Source organism: Spea bombifrons, chromosome 5, assembly GCF_027358695.1.
Source record: "Spea bombifrons isolate aSpeBom1 chromosome 5, aSpeBom1.2.pri, whole genome shotgun sequence".
Classification (NCBI taxonomy): Eukaryota; Metazoa; Chordata; class Amphibia; order Anura; family Pelobatidae; genus Spea; species Spea bombifrons.
The window spans coordinates 84,868,163-84,884,380 of NC_071091.1; the positions used below are offsets into that span (position 1 = coordinate 84,868,163).

Genomic DNA, 16,218 nt, shown 5'->3' on the forward strand with positions numbered 1-16,218 from the left:
GCTGGAGTTTTTGAGCATAATAAAGGAACCATGAAATCAGATGATTACTAAGGCACTTTATAGTAAAATGTGCTATCCGATGTCAGGAAACTAGGTATGTGTAGAAGATAATGAGACCTCCAGCAGGACAATGATCCACAAGCACAAAAAACATGGCTAAAAAGTCCTGATCTTACTCAGATTGAAAACCTTTGATAAACAGCAGAAATCTGCATTTGGTAAAAAGAAACTGCCAGCAGACAGGTGGAAGAGGTTATAGAAGGCTACAAGAAACATTTGGAGGCTATCATTGTTGCCAGGAGTTGTGCAATCAAACATAAGGTGCATTTAATGCTATCTATATTTTGTTTCTTTTGTGAAACCACTACATGTCAGTTGAAAAAAAGCATTTTTTTAAAAATAGTTTTGAACATCCAATTTAAACTTTTTGATAATACAAAGTAGGTACAACAGAACATGAGATGATTTTCAGGGTTTGGGCTAGGCCCTTTAGTACCAGTGAAGGGTAATGTGAACTCTACACCAAAAAAAGACATTTTAGTATACCTCCAACTTTGTGGCACAAGTTTTGGGAAGGCCCTTTCCTGATCCAGAAAGACTGTGCCCCGGTGCACACAGCAAGGTCCATAAAGATATTATATTAATAATATAATATTAATGCCCATGGTTTGTTGGGATGTCCAACATGCTCATATAGGTGTGATGGTCAGGTGTCCACATACTTTTGGTCATATACTGTATATATTTCTCTTTCCAAAGGCAAAACATTATCAATGTTAGATAAAAAACAAAACAGTTTCAACACGATCAATGGAATGTATGTATTTAATTCAGATCATCAGACAACAATAAATAATCAGGCTACTGCACTTTTAATTACTTTAGATTTGGTAAATCTATTTAATTTCTAGCCTCCTAATGTAATAATGAACTTAACACACAGTAGCCATTTCTAATACAATAGAACACTTGTCTTCTGGGATAGGCAGAGGATAGGGATCATTTAGGGTTTGTTACACCGAGGCAAAAGCTGGGATGGGTGACAGAAAAATAGCTGTTCCAGTCATTTTTATTTTGTAATTGCTCCTGTTCACAGTACCATACTACCTATGGTAGATTTTAACAGAACATATATATATATATGACAAGTATTTAAATGAATAAATGTGACATGTACAAGCAACTTGCTCAGTCTCCAGATTAGTGAGGCATTTAACTTCTGGCGGTCACTGCAGGGGGCTGTTCTGACTGAAGCTGCTTTCCAAGATATTCCCTGAAAGATATAAGGAGATGTATATACATGTTACTTATAATTAAAAACATAACAAACAAAAAAAAAAGTTATGCTCAGCTGTAATCAAATAAGGATGTCATATTACTGGTAACAAGCCAACCAGTTTTAAAGTAAATATTAAGCACAACTGAGTGGTTAACCTCAAGGTACTTTTAAAAGAAGATATTTTGGTAGAAATTGCATCTAATTACCTTTAACATGTGCATTGTACATTTAAAAAAAAGAAACGTTTAAGCAGATTAAACGTTACTAATATTATTCAGTGGAGGTTACCACAACAGAGAAAATCTTGATGGCCAAATCTAAAGACCACGGAACATAGCACTATTCCACACACACCAGGCGGTAACTTGTTGGCATCTTGTCCATCTTTTTTCATTTCTAATATACTTCTAGAAAGCTTTTACTCAATATGAAATCATTTAAATTGCAAATTGCTCGACAGGTGCAGCTACAGTGCTGTGAAAAAGTATTTGCTCCCTTCCTGATGTTTACAGTTTTTGCATATTTGTCACTTGTGATTTATCTGAAATGTTTCAGATCAAACTGGTTTTAATTTTAGACAAGGACAACTCAAGTAAACATAAAATGCATGATTTTTCAAATGATGATTTCATATATAGAAGAAAAAAATCTATCCAACCCTACCTGGCCCTATGTGAAAATGTAATTTCCACCGTAGTTATTAAATCAACCAATTAACCAAATTGTATTGACAATTGGGTTCCATTTCACTAGACACACCCAGGCATGATTACAGCCAGCCGTGATGAATTTCATCATCAATTAAATAGAACCTATCTTGTAAAGTAAAGTAGGTTAAAAGGTTTCCAAAACCAACACATGATCTAATATCAAGAACAGATTAGAAACAAAGTCATCGACATCTATTAGTCTAGAAAGGGTTACAAAGCCATATCTAAGGCTATTGGATTCCAGCGAATTACAATGAGAAGCATTATCTACAAATGGAGAAACTTGGAAGAGAGCATCAACTGTTCATCCAGGAGGTCACAGAATACCCAACTGCTCTGCTGCTTCAGGACCTGTGCGACTTGCCATACTCAAAAGGAACCATGAATTCTGCACCAGAAAATCCTGAAGGAGATTGTCTGGCCATCCGTCCCTGACCTGAAGCTCAAGTGCAGTTGAGTTATGAAGCAATGATTCAAAGCACACAAGTCCACCTCTGAATAGCTCAAAGTTCTGGCCTAGTCAAAGTTCTAACTTGAATTTAATGGCATGAAAAAGGTGGTTCATGCTGGTAAACTTTAATGTGGCTGAATTAAAACAAAATTCATCCACAGTGATGTAAAAGACTCATTGCCAGTTATTGCAAACTTTTGATTGCAGTTGTTATCAAGGGTGGCACAGCCAGTTATTAGGTTGGGGGGGGATTACCTTTTCACATGGGTGATATAGGTTTTGATTAACTCTTTACCTTCAAAAAATGAAATGATTATTTAAAAGCTGCTCTTTGTATTTAGTCACATTATCCTTGTCTTATTAAAATTAGATGGATGATCTAAAACATGTAAATATGACTAATAAGTATATACCAGTAGGATAGAACAAGAAACCAAGAAAATATTTTCATGTACATTACTTATGAATGGACATTAAGGAAAATGTTTCCCAGATCACTGTAGGAGATGACAAGTTCCATTATCGCAAGGAATTCTGAGTGACTGGTGCTGCTTGGTATTTCCATATAAACACTATATGCAGTGAAGCTAGCTTTTCATTTCAATCAGCAGCTCCAAGTGTGGCTTTGCATCAAATTCAAAAGACAATCGTGAGGAAAGAGGTCAAACTGAATCTGACAAAACATACAAGCTATTGACATGTAACCTTTTAGATTTGCAAAAGTGAAAAGTACAGTTTGCAAAGAAGATATTTTTCCCGGAAAGAACAATTCAACAAAATACTTGGGTAACGAGACCTGCTATCTGTTGGTAACTAACCTCATGTACATTTCTAAAGAGCTAGTGATCAGTTTGCTGACTGAAATGTTACATCTGCATTTATTTAATTGGTGAGGTGCTAGCTGTGAGGTTTACCCATAAAATGAAAATCTGTTATAATATGTAAAGACAATATCACAATAGCTGGATTTATGCAGTTTATTCATAGTCCTTTTAACCTCTTCATGACCGAGGCTGTTATAACATATCTGAGGTGCTCGTGTTTAGCTGTCATTTACTGTACCCACACAACTGCAAAGTATTTGTCCTGAGCTCATAAACTCCCAATGTTTTTTTTACATTTGCTTTGCAAGTAATAGGACAATAAGTAGCATTTTGTGATAAACCACCATTTTTTCATATCTTATCATCCTGTACCCATGTGCTATTTGGGACATTGTTAAAGCTAGTTAATTCACCCATCAAACCATATATTTTTTTTTAAATGAGGTACACCATGGAATTTGAGATGGAAGTATTTTAACTCTTTTCATGCACCAATTCTACCACCAGCCTTTGTCAAAGCTTATAGTTGTTATTGTTTGCGGGTTTTTTCGCCCCACACACATTATACTTTAGGTATTAATTGACAGATCCTGGTATATATCACTGTCAAATAACACCCAAATATGTGTCAGGGTGTTTGGGGGCTAAAAGGCCACATTTAGATCAGTGTATATACATACACACTTATACTATTTTCTTGTTTATAAATTTCCATCACATTCTGCTACACTTATGCTACATGTATGTCCCATTGGTGAAATTTCAAGGAGAGAATCTGACATGGCACTTCATTAAAAAATGTATGTCCTAAAGACACTTTTCTGTCTATGATACAGCTAGTCCTTTGTAAAGTTTCAGGAGTTTAACTTCCATTAACACAAGGTCAAAGCAATATGCTGTTTGTAATTCAAGTCTTTTCACTATTTATGACTGCAGTCATATTTCAGCCAGAGTCAGATACCCATTACTTTCAACCTTCCATTAGCACATCTATAACAATTTTTCAATTCCATTATACATCAAATAAATACCATAATCCCACTGTCAATCACTAACACACTTTTAGAAGAGGGTTTCATTTTATGACATGCAATGTTGAAAATTTTGTAACATGAAAGGACCCATTTATTTAAAAGATATCTACTTTGCCAATTTAAAGGGCACACTAGAAACTATTTGTCAGTCTGTAGTCTATGCACATGACATTTGTAATGGGGACAAAAGGATTCACATCTTATTTTTTCCTTTTGTCCATCTATTAGATATTTACCTAGATTTGATTCCAGATCTGTTTATTAGGTGTCACACCAGAGAGGCTATACTAACTCTGCCGTACATTTCAGACGTTAAAATTTTGTTCTGTTTTCAAAGGCCAGTCATGCACTCAAAATCTCCCAAAGTACTCTCCTCTAGGCATCAACTTGAGTCCTACCTTACTGTACCAATCATATATTGAGATGGGCAGAGCTAAAAAGCTGTTTTACAAATACTCAATATGCTTACTTTTACCCAGGGGATTGTGTGCATAGAGTTCTGGTATTTCTTATTTTGACACTGGTGTATGTAACGGTTACTTATAGTTATTTTTTTTTAGTAAAAACTTGAGATAAACTCCTGTTATATAGTCACAAAATGGCAATGGTGTAACACTATACAAACTCACATATAAGTGATACTAAGCAGTAAAATACACTTGAAGAGAGTAATTTCTAATGAAATATAAGTTTAGAGTTATGCATCACTTGACATTTAATTTGGCATCCAGTTTTTTTGCATTTTTTTTTCTAAACCTAGCAGGACATATTCTGTTTGTTGTAGGTTCAATTAACATGTTGATAGTAAATTAGAAGCGGAATTCCATTTCAGCTCAACCAAGCAGTGATATGTTATCCTGATGACAACCATACTTGGCTAATAAATTGTTGCCAGACAGCATTTGGCACAAATTGGCTCATTTTTTTTTCTTTCGTTCTTCCATATAAAATATGAGACCACAGTGCCTAGATTTTCTTTTACTCATCTAGAAAAGGCTCAGATGCACGATGGATATACAGATTTTTAACAGCACTACTGGTGTCAAGTCAGTAGTCAATGTCAGTATTGTGCTTTTTTTCAGCAGGCAGATCTTAAAGTAAAGCTCAGCTCTCGTTGCTCTGTACAAAGTACTGCTAATCCATCATGTATGAAAATCTATACACCCCTGCTGAATGTAATTATCACTAAAGATTTGTTATTCATTTAGCTACAGCACTCGGGAATTAAACCTTCAGCAGTGTTACTGCTTCCGTTAATGTTAGCCAGATGAGAGCAATGTTACAACATAGCTATTGAGGCTGGAAGGATCATTTTAAATGAAGAGGTGTCTCCATTGTTCAATGAAAAATACATTTTATTGAATAATGCATGGATTGAGAAGTATATATATATATATATATATATATACACACAGTCTGTCTCTATTGCACAGCAAATATGTTTATACTTGTAGTTTCCTGCACTTGTAATACAGAAAACAATTTAGAACATGTTTTTAAAAAAATAGGATTTACAGTATGTGGTCAATCTTAAAACTTCAAGACCACCAAAGTATATATTTTTGCTCAAAGCACCAAATGCACAGACCATCGCTCCAAACTGCTACCAGTGTCATCTAGAAACACTAAAATGTGAAGCGATGATTGCTTTTAATTCATTGTGTCAAGTGTCTTAAATAAGTACCCAGTCTCATGTCAGCCAATTCTCAATGTAACATAAAAGAATAAAAGGAAAATATTTTTAAGGCAATTATGTATAAATTGTTTGGAACGGATTGATTGCCTATGACTATGCGCTGAAAGCTACTACAAGATGATCAATTTCCCGGAAAGGTGAGAAATGACCAACGGTGAATTAGGGGCAGAATTAGTAAACGTAAGCGACAAATGTCTAAGGAGGACTGACTGCAGTTGCCGATTTATCTCGCCCTACTCAGTTTGCACTGAACTTACCATAACCACTTCAGAGAGGATCTTGGGCATATTACATCCCTGTATTAGCATAAAAAAAGTCTTAATAGTCCGTTGTTACGGGACAGTAATCACAAGATTACTACTAGACACCACAAAAGCAGGCAAACCTTCTTGATTACAAAAGCTCAATTAATATCGCACTATACAGAACTGCAACACAGCTAAAACTATTTGCCACCAACATCCTATTAAATATTTCAATTACTACACACTCATCATTAGATTAAAGGAAAATTGCCTAATTCAAACCCTTCTGGCTGCTCACTTGTAAGTGACCATAACTGACACTGTTGACGCACTGATGAATTATTTCTAATATAACATTGATTAACTTAAATGTATAAGAAAGTAAACCAATAAAAAGTAATCAGATTGCAAACGACAGGCGCATGCAATAACTGTAATAAGAGTCACATTTACAAACATCCATCCTGTAGATTAAGATTGGATTTAGGCTGGGTGAAGTCAGCATTATTAGCTGTGACAATGGTTTCTCAGTATTTTATTTAAACCACATGGACACATCATTACTTACCATCAGAATGATGGCTTTTATTGTTTCTAGGATTATTAGTGGGTTAGTGGTAAATATATATTTAAGATATGCGATACATATGTTCTGGTGGAGTGTTTGTGGACCACTTTTAAAAACATTTGGACACCACAAAATCCACTCTGTAAAATAGTACAATCCCTAAAGTGTTAGGCCATGAGTGGGAGCAGCATGGGACTATCTACTGTGTCAATAGGAGAATTGTGATTTAAATTTCTTCACTTTTCAATATGAATGGCCCAACAAGACTGGTTAAGCTAGACCTGTATAATTTTAATGTGTAAGAAGACTTTAATGATATTTCGCCATTTTAACATTTTACATGGCAAGCTCACCGAGATTGGTCAAAACTCTCCTGCAAACACACCAGCTTAATCAACAGTAGCAAAAACTCACCATTCAGTATAAAGTAGCAGGAGGTGTTTTTGGTCTGCCTATTACACAACCACAGCTCTCAAATTCCAGAAGACAGTACTTCTTTGAGACTAAAATATAGGGCTGCAACTAACGATTATTTTCATAATCGATTAGTTGGCCGATTATTTTGTCGATTAATCGATTAATCGGATAAAAAAAATGAATGTAAATTTTTCATTTATTTAAAATAATTTAATAAACAAATGATGTTAAATACAAACAGCAGAATAAAAAAAACTTTGATAAAATGCATTTCTTGTCTTTATTTCCCAACCAGCCCCCCCAATTTATGCACATTTGAGCCCAGGCTTGCCACTCTGCCTCCCAGACATGCCACGCTGCCTCCCAGACATGCCACGCTGCCTCCCAGACATGCCACGCTGCCTCCCACATATACCACTCCACGCTGCCTCCCACATATACCACTCCACGCTGCCTCCCACATATGCCACTCCACGCTGCCTCCCACATATGCCACTCCACGCTGCCTCCCACATATACCACTCCACGCTGCCTCCCACATATACCACTCCACGCTGCCTCCCACATATGCCACTCCACGCTGCCTCCCACATATGCCACTCCACGCTGCCTCCCACATATGCCACTCCACGCTGCCTCCCACATATGCCACTCCACGCTGCCTCCCACATATGCCACTCCACGCTACCTCCCACATATGCCACTCGACCCCCACATATGCCACTGTGCCTGATACGCCTTATACCCCCTGATACACCACTCCATCCTCCCCAGACATGCCACGCTGCCTCCCAGACATGCCACGCTGCCCTCCCCATATATACCACTCCACTCTACCCCCAGATATGCCACTGTGGCCCCAGATATGCCTTATACACCCTGATACACCACTCCGTCCTCCCCAGACATGCCACACTGCCCTCCCCACATATGCCTTATATACTGTATATGTCTTATACCCCCAGATATGTCACTCTGTCTTCCCCAGATATGCCTTATACCCCCCAGATATCTCATAGTCCCCTCACAGAGTCACAGACCTGTTCACAGCACACTGACACCATACTTTTATAAATAAGTACTGGGTTACTCTTCCCTGCCCCCAGGATTTAGATTCCCTTTAGTCTGCCCCCCTTTATCTCTAACTGCACCTTAAGTTAACTTTATTAAATTAACCCTCAGTCCTCATCATTAAATTAACCCTAAACACCCCATTAACCATAACTACCCCTAAATTAACTCTAAATACCCCATCAAAACAACTACCCTAAATTAACCCTAAACACCTCATTAACCACAGCATCCCCTAAATTAACCCTAAAGACCCTGTCAACCACAACAGCCCCTAAATTAACCCTAAACACACAACTGCCTCAAATGAACCCCAAACACCCCATTAACCACAGCTGCTCCTAAATTAACCATAAACACCCCATTAACCATAGCTGCCCCTAAATTAACCCTAAACACCCTATTAACCATAACTGCCCCTAAACACCCCATTAACCATAGCTGCCCCTAAACACCCCATTAACTATAACTGCCCCTAAATTAACCCTAAACACCCCATTAACCATAACTGCCCCTAAATTAACCCCCACCTCCCCTGACTTTCAGTAGCCCAAATATTAATTTTATACTTACAGTTAGATGAGTGTCACAGCCATGTGGTTCTGGCCTTCTGGGAGAAGGAAGGGGGCGGGGCCAGTTGTCACAGTGATTACAGGGAGGGGCTGGTAAGTAGGAGCTGCTGCTGTGAGTCAGACTAAACTATTATATAATGAGGGGTGTTTTTCAGAGCGTTTGCTCTGAAAAAACCCTCATTTTATAATCGATAATAATCGATTCAACTAATCGATAATGAAATTCGTTGGCAACGAATTTCATTATCGATTATTATCGATTTTATCGATTAGTTGTTGCAGCCCTACTAAAATATTTATCTTATGATGTATTTATCTGTGGTTCTATAAGCTTAGAACACTTGCTAGATATACACAGTGTCCAATGGCCATGTAAAGCCATTTAACCCCTTAAGGATGCAGGGTGTATTATTATGTCCTCAAGTGCCTTACCTTTAAGTTCCTACTACTCTGCTCTCATCCTTACTAAGGAAACTTACTTTACTTCCATTATATCTTCCCTGTCTAATAAACCTAAATGCCTCTTCAGTACTTTTAATTAACTCCTTTGCTCTATCACAACATATCTTCAACCTCTCCCTCACTACTGGATTTGTCTCATCCTCCTTCAAACATGCTACCATAACTCCAATCTTGAAAAAGCAATCCTTCCCTGACGACTCTAACTCCTTGGAAGCTCATTTGAGCAAGGTCCTCCTCACCTCTTCTTCTGTAACTCAATTTTTTATGTTATTTACTACATGTTATGTTTTGTTTACACATCGTACAGCTCTTCCGAATATGATGATGCTATATTAAATAATAATTTAAACTGAGAGCACCTTAATAATAAAAAGACATCTAACTATATTATTCCAAAATGACAGGCTATTATACAATTATCTATATTTTATCTTGCAAAGCCTGGGTGACAGCTACATCTTCCTAATACCTAGAGAACTCGAGTGATACTCGATGCTCAGTAAATTACTTAGAAAAACACATTATTGTTGATGTTTGTGATGACAATGAACATTAAAATCCTACTAAAACTACCAAAAAATATTCAAATGTCCTGGAGTGTTGATCACACTGCATTCCACACATGGAGCAGAAGAAATGTCTTTTTATGTGCTTTTAGTGAGAGATCATTAACAAGCAAATAAAATTATGTCTGTCGATCAAAATAAATGCAGGGCAAAATAACCCATCCATCTTCCTGCTGTAATATGCTAAATAAGCTATAGGGAACTAAAGTAGATGTGCCTAATTTGTAATGCACATATAATAGGCATTTGCATAGAAATATCAAGCCGTTACCACCAGGAATCTTACATACAGATGTTTTCGTTAATGTATAAAAATATGTCAGTCAGGTAATATATGGCGATAATCTGCATTTCTTTTCACAAAAAAATCCCTTGCGGATGCTGTTTTTTGCTTGAACAGACCACATCACAATAACTTAATTATGTCATATCACGTTCTTTCGCCAGAAATCTTAGAGGAATTGATTTAATCTACACTGTTATATGGGTTTATTAGGCCTATAGATCTGTAGAATGTGACCCCTGGAAAAATCCAACGAATCCGTTTTTAAATACTGAGCCTATAAAACACCATTTAGATTACACCACAATTTTTTTTGCCATATAAGGGGAACATCATCCATGCTTTTTTTTTTTTTCCTTACAGTTGTAAGAAATATGTAACATTTGTCACAAAAAAGTTACATAAATAAGTTACATACATTTGACGCAGCGTGTGACCTAATCACGTCAATATGGATTGCTAGAAATGGTGTGAAATGTCAGTTTACGAGCCACGTACTGTTGAATAAAATGGCAAACTGCCTCTGTATGTATGAGACAATGTTCCCATCATATGTACAGTGATTATGACATCAGCTTAGCGTCCAAAGTTCTGCTAGAAAAAGTAACGCTAAACCATGGTGAACAACGGATGGACTGCATATAACTTACAAAGGGAAAACCAGGAACAAACACTCTGGCAAAACTTTATATATATATGTGTGTGTTCTTGATCTTCTGCTACCCTACTGACAATATAAATATGCCACATAATGCTTCATAGTGTAGCTGTAACCAAAGAACTGAAATAAGTATTTGCTTACAAGTATCAATAATTCTTGATAATAAGACAAGATAATAAACTAAACACCAGATGTTCTATTGACTAGAAGCACACTTGTGTTTTCTATAGCTGAGGTGCTCAGAAGTGGAAACAACAACACAGCGGACTTCAAGAAATCCGCATTAAAAACATAAATCTCCATGTGAATGTTACCGAGCAGTAAACCTGTCTGTGCATTTCCAAATGTATATTAAAAGATAACTGGCTGGGTTTTTGTGCAGTAGGGACTCGCAGGCCATTTACATCCTGTAATTAATTTCAAATCATTATCATTCATAAGCAGCCCTATAATTAAAATGTGTTATTCATTCTAAATCAAATCATTCAGGGAAACGTGAAAGTCCATTGCTAATGATCACCATGCAGCCAGCGGCTGCCAATGAGCGAATGTGCTGCCTGATGCCAAAGAGGTGACAAAAAATCCATGGAAGTAGTTAGCAAAATTGGTGTTGTTAGCAGTCTGTACCATAAACATTAATCCAAGAGCCGATTTCACACAGAGGCGCTCCTAGGGTAGTGGCAGAAATCAAAATCAACTGGCTGAATTAGGCAGACTTTAAGGGAGAACTTTTACTTCTACAACTAAAGCTTCGATAATTTCATCATCTAGTACTTTTGCCTCAGAGTAATCATTTTGGAGAAGGTTCTAAGGCAAAGAGCTATTTCATTGTATACAATATGTGGTAAAAGGTAAACAGAACAACTCCATCAATTCCTTGCCCGAACAAATCAGCTGCCACACAAGAAGGTCAAGCAGTTTAACGAGGAGGAACATTACATTGGTGGGTTTCCAAAATGCATGTACATTGTTTTGTTGTGATTATTTATTAACTTAACCCCTTTGTACAGAATGCCATTGGTGAAATGGCAGTCCTCACTTCCTTGAGTACCACTACCAACTGGCGCAGTAACCAATAGGGAGCCTCCTAGGTCATGTGATTATTCACTATACATCACGGCAACCTCACAGGAAAGCACTTTGTCTCTCTCGTCAGATTGATCGCAAGGTAGAGAGAGTCTATTATTCTGTTAGTAAGTGTTGGAACACTGAACATCATTAACAGATTGTTAAATATAGTAGATTATCTAGTTCTCGCACTCATTATTATTATTTAATTTTTTCGTACTAAATGGCAGACTTGAAAATCGGATTTCTAAGGGTAAAGAAACATAAGGTTAAAAAAGCCAATCTTTAGAGCTTTAAGGAAGACTTATGACTTAAAGGAAAATATTTGAGATTTTTCTTATTTTTTGTTTCAGTTGAGTCTGAATATGGTCTCTATTTTTTTCTAGTACAGCTTCTTGTACTAGATTTCCCCCTACTTGGCTAAACTCATTAAGGCACCTTTATACATTTGCACTTAAACTCAACTTGGCATTCGTTGGTCACACCGAGTCCAGTCAGATTACAGGTGCCACCTGGAGAACCTCAGCAAAAAATAAATAAAAAATACACGCAGTAAAGTGCATTGGAACCCATGCAAAATGGCCTCCAACAAGCACTCAACATAAAAACATAGCGAGAGCCACACACCAAACATTGGTCAGACAACTTAGTAAATAGGGAAAAAAAAGTTGTCAAGAAAGTTATTTAGATAGTTTTAAAATAAAAAAAAAAGTTACAAATAAAAGGCAAAGAGAAAATGAGTTATCTCATGCCACCCATTATTTAGTAATAAGTGTATTGGTTGCTACCTGATACTGAATATTAATTGTGGTCCATTGTGGGTAAATAGAATAATTTATAGGCGCCCCTTATAAATTCCTTTATTTGAAAATTAAAAAAAACTATCTGTAATTTCTCCAGATAAGAAGCCATTCCTTAACCGACCTCAAAGGAGAGGAGAATGCATGCTACACCAGTCATTAACTCTATCTTTCAATAAGGACAAGTCAGTTTCCAAGAGGACCAGTATCAGAGACATTTTGTTAACACATTTATGCATCTACATAATGGGTCATTAAAGAAGGTCAGCTCATTTAGAATGCAGGAGTAAAAACTAACCTGTGATTAGAAGAAAGTGTTACTATCAACCATTAGTTTAACGGGTACTCTGTTCTATGTGTAGCCGCTCCGATTTTGTTATTCAGGCTATAATAAAAGCTCTCCTAGTAAACGTATAGGCGTTTTCTTCATAGTTTACAGTGGTGTTCCAAGCTCCCAGCAACAATGCTTTAAATGGTACTAGTGGTGGTGCTTTAGGCTCTCATCCCATAAAACACTACCAATAATTTCTAAAATATAGTTTGTGAATTTTATAGAAATACCCATTTTTATATTTATGGAGTTTTCAGGGCAAAACACGGTTTCGGTTGTGGTGTGTCTGTCGTATGGGAGCATAGTTATTTGCATTTAATGGTGCAATTCCAGATTGTATTAGGGTACAGCAGCCCCCCCATCTATGCTTTTGGAACATGCTATTGTAGACTGGCTACGATGCAGGAAAAGGGTAGTCTGAACATTTTTCATAGTGTTTACAATAGACACAGTATAAAGGGAACGGGAGGGAGATTATTTGTTTTTTTTAATGATATTAAAAATTACTCAGTGGTCCTCTAAGGATTCCCCCGAATATAGCTGCCCAACCTTTTTACAGCAATACCAATGATCAATTATTTCATTTTATATGTATGAGTAAGCACCATTCTGTAGTATTCTGAAGAGTTTTTATTCATCAGTTCCTTTAGCTCCTTTACCCTACCTCTAAAACAGCCTATTGATTACAAAGAGGAGGTTTTGTAAAGAAAGTACTTGGAAGCACTCACTGCGTGCATTTTCTTCGAGGAAATGTACTTTGTTCTGAAGATTAAGCAATTAGTTACAAAGAAGCATCTTATCCACCACCGAGAAAATGTAGGCACGAAGTAATGCTTTTGCGTTCATTACCATTCGCTCAGATGTACTTCCAACATCACGTTATTAGAAAAATCTATTTCAGTTATTGCAATGAAAACAAATATGATGGTACTAGCCGGTAATGTGAGGCGAAGAAGCGGCAGAATCAGGAGGCAGGAAAACAACAATTTTCTATTTACTGCTACTATTTTACGAGTTCCATCTTCCCACTTACCAACCCCGCAGGTTTTATGTCACTTGCTGTTGTAGGAATTATGCTTAATTTTGTAGCCATGCACAGAATCACAGCGTGGACCAAAAAAAAAAAAAAACTTTATGTAGGCAACCGTTATGTAGTAATTTGACACGGCGATGACTTTTGCATAACGAACAAAACTTTCCTTCTTTGTGGAGAAGAAACTACTAAATTAATTTCAATTGTTGCCTTTGTGGTCATTTTAGAATGTTATCAGGGATGCTAAAATACACATAAATATTATATATCATACAGAGACATTACAAATAACATATTAACCATCACTGGCTTAAACGAAAGTACCCTACTGCCCCTAGTCACTTTAATAAATGCGAGGGGCCCCAGCTCAAACATATTATAACTTAAATGACCTATTCTCATGTAAAATGCATATCACCCCCCCCCCGCGGTATTTTACTGTATGCAAAATGTTCCAAGCATATCTGCTTTTAAAGGAGTTAGAAACCAATACTTATATGTCCTTTAATACCTCCCCCTCGGCTGTCCGCTGTAAAAGGAAGCATTTTTAAGTACACTTCCTGCACACGCTCAGTAGCACTCTTACTAAAGTTAAGGCGAGCTGAGCTTCCACTGACATCAGAGTAGTGGCAGGAAATCACATGTATCTGAATGTATTGTCTACTTGATAAAAAACCTAAATAAACAGAATTATAGTATTTAGATTTTTTTTTCTCTTCTAACACTGTTTTAAAAAGTAATGTAAAATGATAAGCACAGAATCTATTGCTATCCACAATGTGACTTTTGTTTTTACCTGTATTAACCATATGTGGTATAAATATATGGTATATGTATATGAATCTAGAGTCTATACTCAGAGGAGAACAGGGGCACCGCACAATCTTATCATGCACACAGCTATACGCACTATAGGATGATTATCACTGAGCCATACAAAAAGAAGATGGGCTCAAAATAACAAAATTAAAAAAAAAACATTATTACTGTGGACAAATAAAACAGCCTCAATACAAATTGTGAAGATGAACAGATATGTAACCAAAGGCTTCATCTTGACATGATGGGTGGATTCACAAAATGTGGTTAAAGGGTGCTCATAGCAAGGCAAATTTAAATATGTATCTGTATATTGTCTAGAAATCTTGCTAGATTAATGTTTATCATTTTCCTTTTAAACACAACCATGTAGTTTGGGATAATAAATGGAGTTTGCAAATGCTTTGTAAAGTCATCATAATGGACAAGGCCTAGCAGCAATACAACATTAAGTCATCAAAAGAGGAACAACATGTTTCCCCTCTTAAATTGTAATTTATTGTGCTCTAAATATCTAAGTATCTCGGAAGATCTCATTATTTATGTGAGAAATGTACTCCAAATAACTAATTACAGGTGTCATTAATGCCAGATGTTTTGCACCTTGTGAACCCCTTCAGAACTGGACCAATCATCCCCAATGACTCGTATCTTACCAGTTATGCACCATGAGTTTCTGCACAGCGAGCAATGCATTGTAACGGACTTGTTGGTCTTCATGATGCATGTGGTTCATTACCAGCTGCTTGCCACCCAACTGCTCAATCACCCTAGAAGAGAGAAAGACTTTGGCTTATTGGCAGCTTCACTACTTCACTGATGACAAAGCCTACATAGGAAAATAACAGCAGCTTGCAAATGCAGTATTCTTTAGGTATAAACGTTATGCATACAGCAGGTTATCAATACACGCTAAACATAACCAAGCATCTCCCCCCTGAATAAAAAGCATTATGCAAACAATTGCGAGTTATAGCAAATTGAGGTCAACCTCTCCAAACGTGCATTCAGAAATGGCCAAGATGGCTTTTCAGTAGTATACAAGGTTGATAGCCCTTGTAGGAAAGTCTGCCAGTGGTGCCCCTTTGGAATGTTATGCATTTGAGAAGAATGGGTTCATCTCAAACTGCCTCAACACTGTAAACTTTACTTTTTAAGGGAAGAGGGATTCAACTGCATATGGAGACCACATGGACATTTAAAGGATCCAGAGCTAGCAGGAAGTATTGTGTATATGATGGCTGGAGTATCCATTTAAGTTTCAACACCAAACAACTGAAGTACCAACAGTTTCTGAATTGCATTCTGAAACAGCTCAATAGACAGTG

General features: G+C 36.9%; 1 protein-coding gene across 3 annotated transcripts in view; it reads right to left on the reverse strand.

The window, feature by feature from the left end:
• Positions 1-809: 809 nt before the first annotated feature.
• ATP6V1H (ATPase H+ transporting V1 subunit H) overlaps positions 810-16,218 on the reverse strand; it is a 40,869-nt gene continuing 25,460 nt past the window's right edge. For 2 of the 3 annotated variants that reach the window (XM_053467677.1, XM_053467678.1), the window contains exons 14-15: positions 15,547-15,660; positions 810-1,273 (exon numbers count right to left, since the gene is read on the reverse strand). In XM_053467677.1, the coding sequence (XP_053323652.1) occupies positions 1,213-1,273; positions 15,547-15,660 (175 nt within the window). In that variant the 3' untranslated portion in view covers positions 810-1,212. Of the gene's footprint in view, positions 1,274-15,542; positions 15,661-16,218 lie in introns of those variants that run through there. The other variant, XM_053467679.1, reaches the window with a different exon arrangement.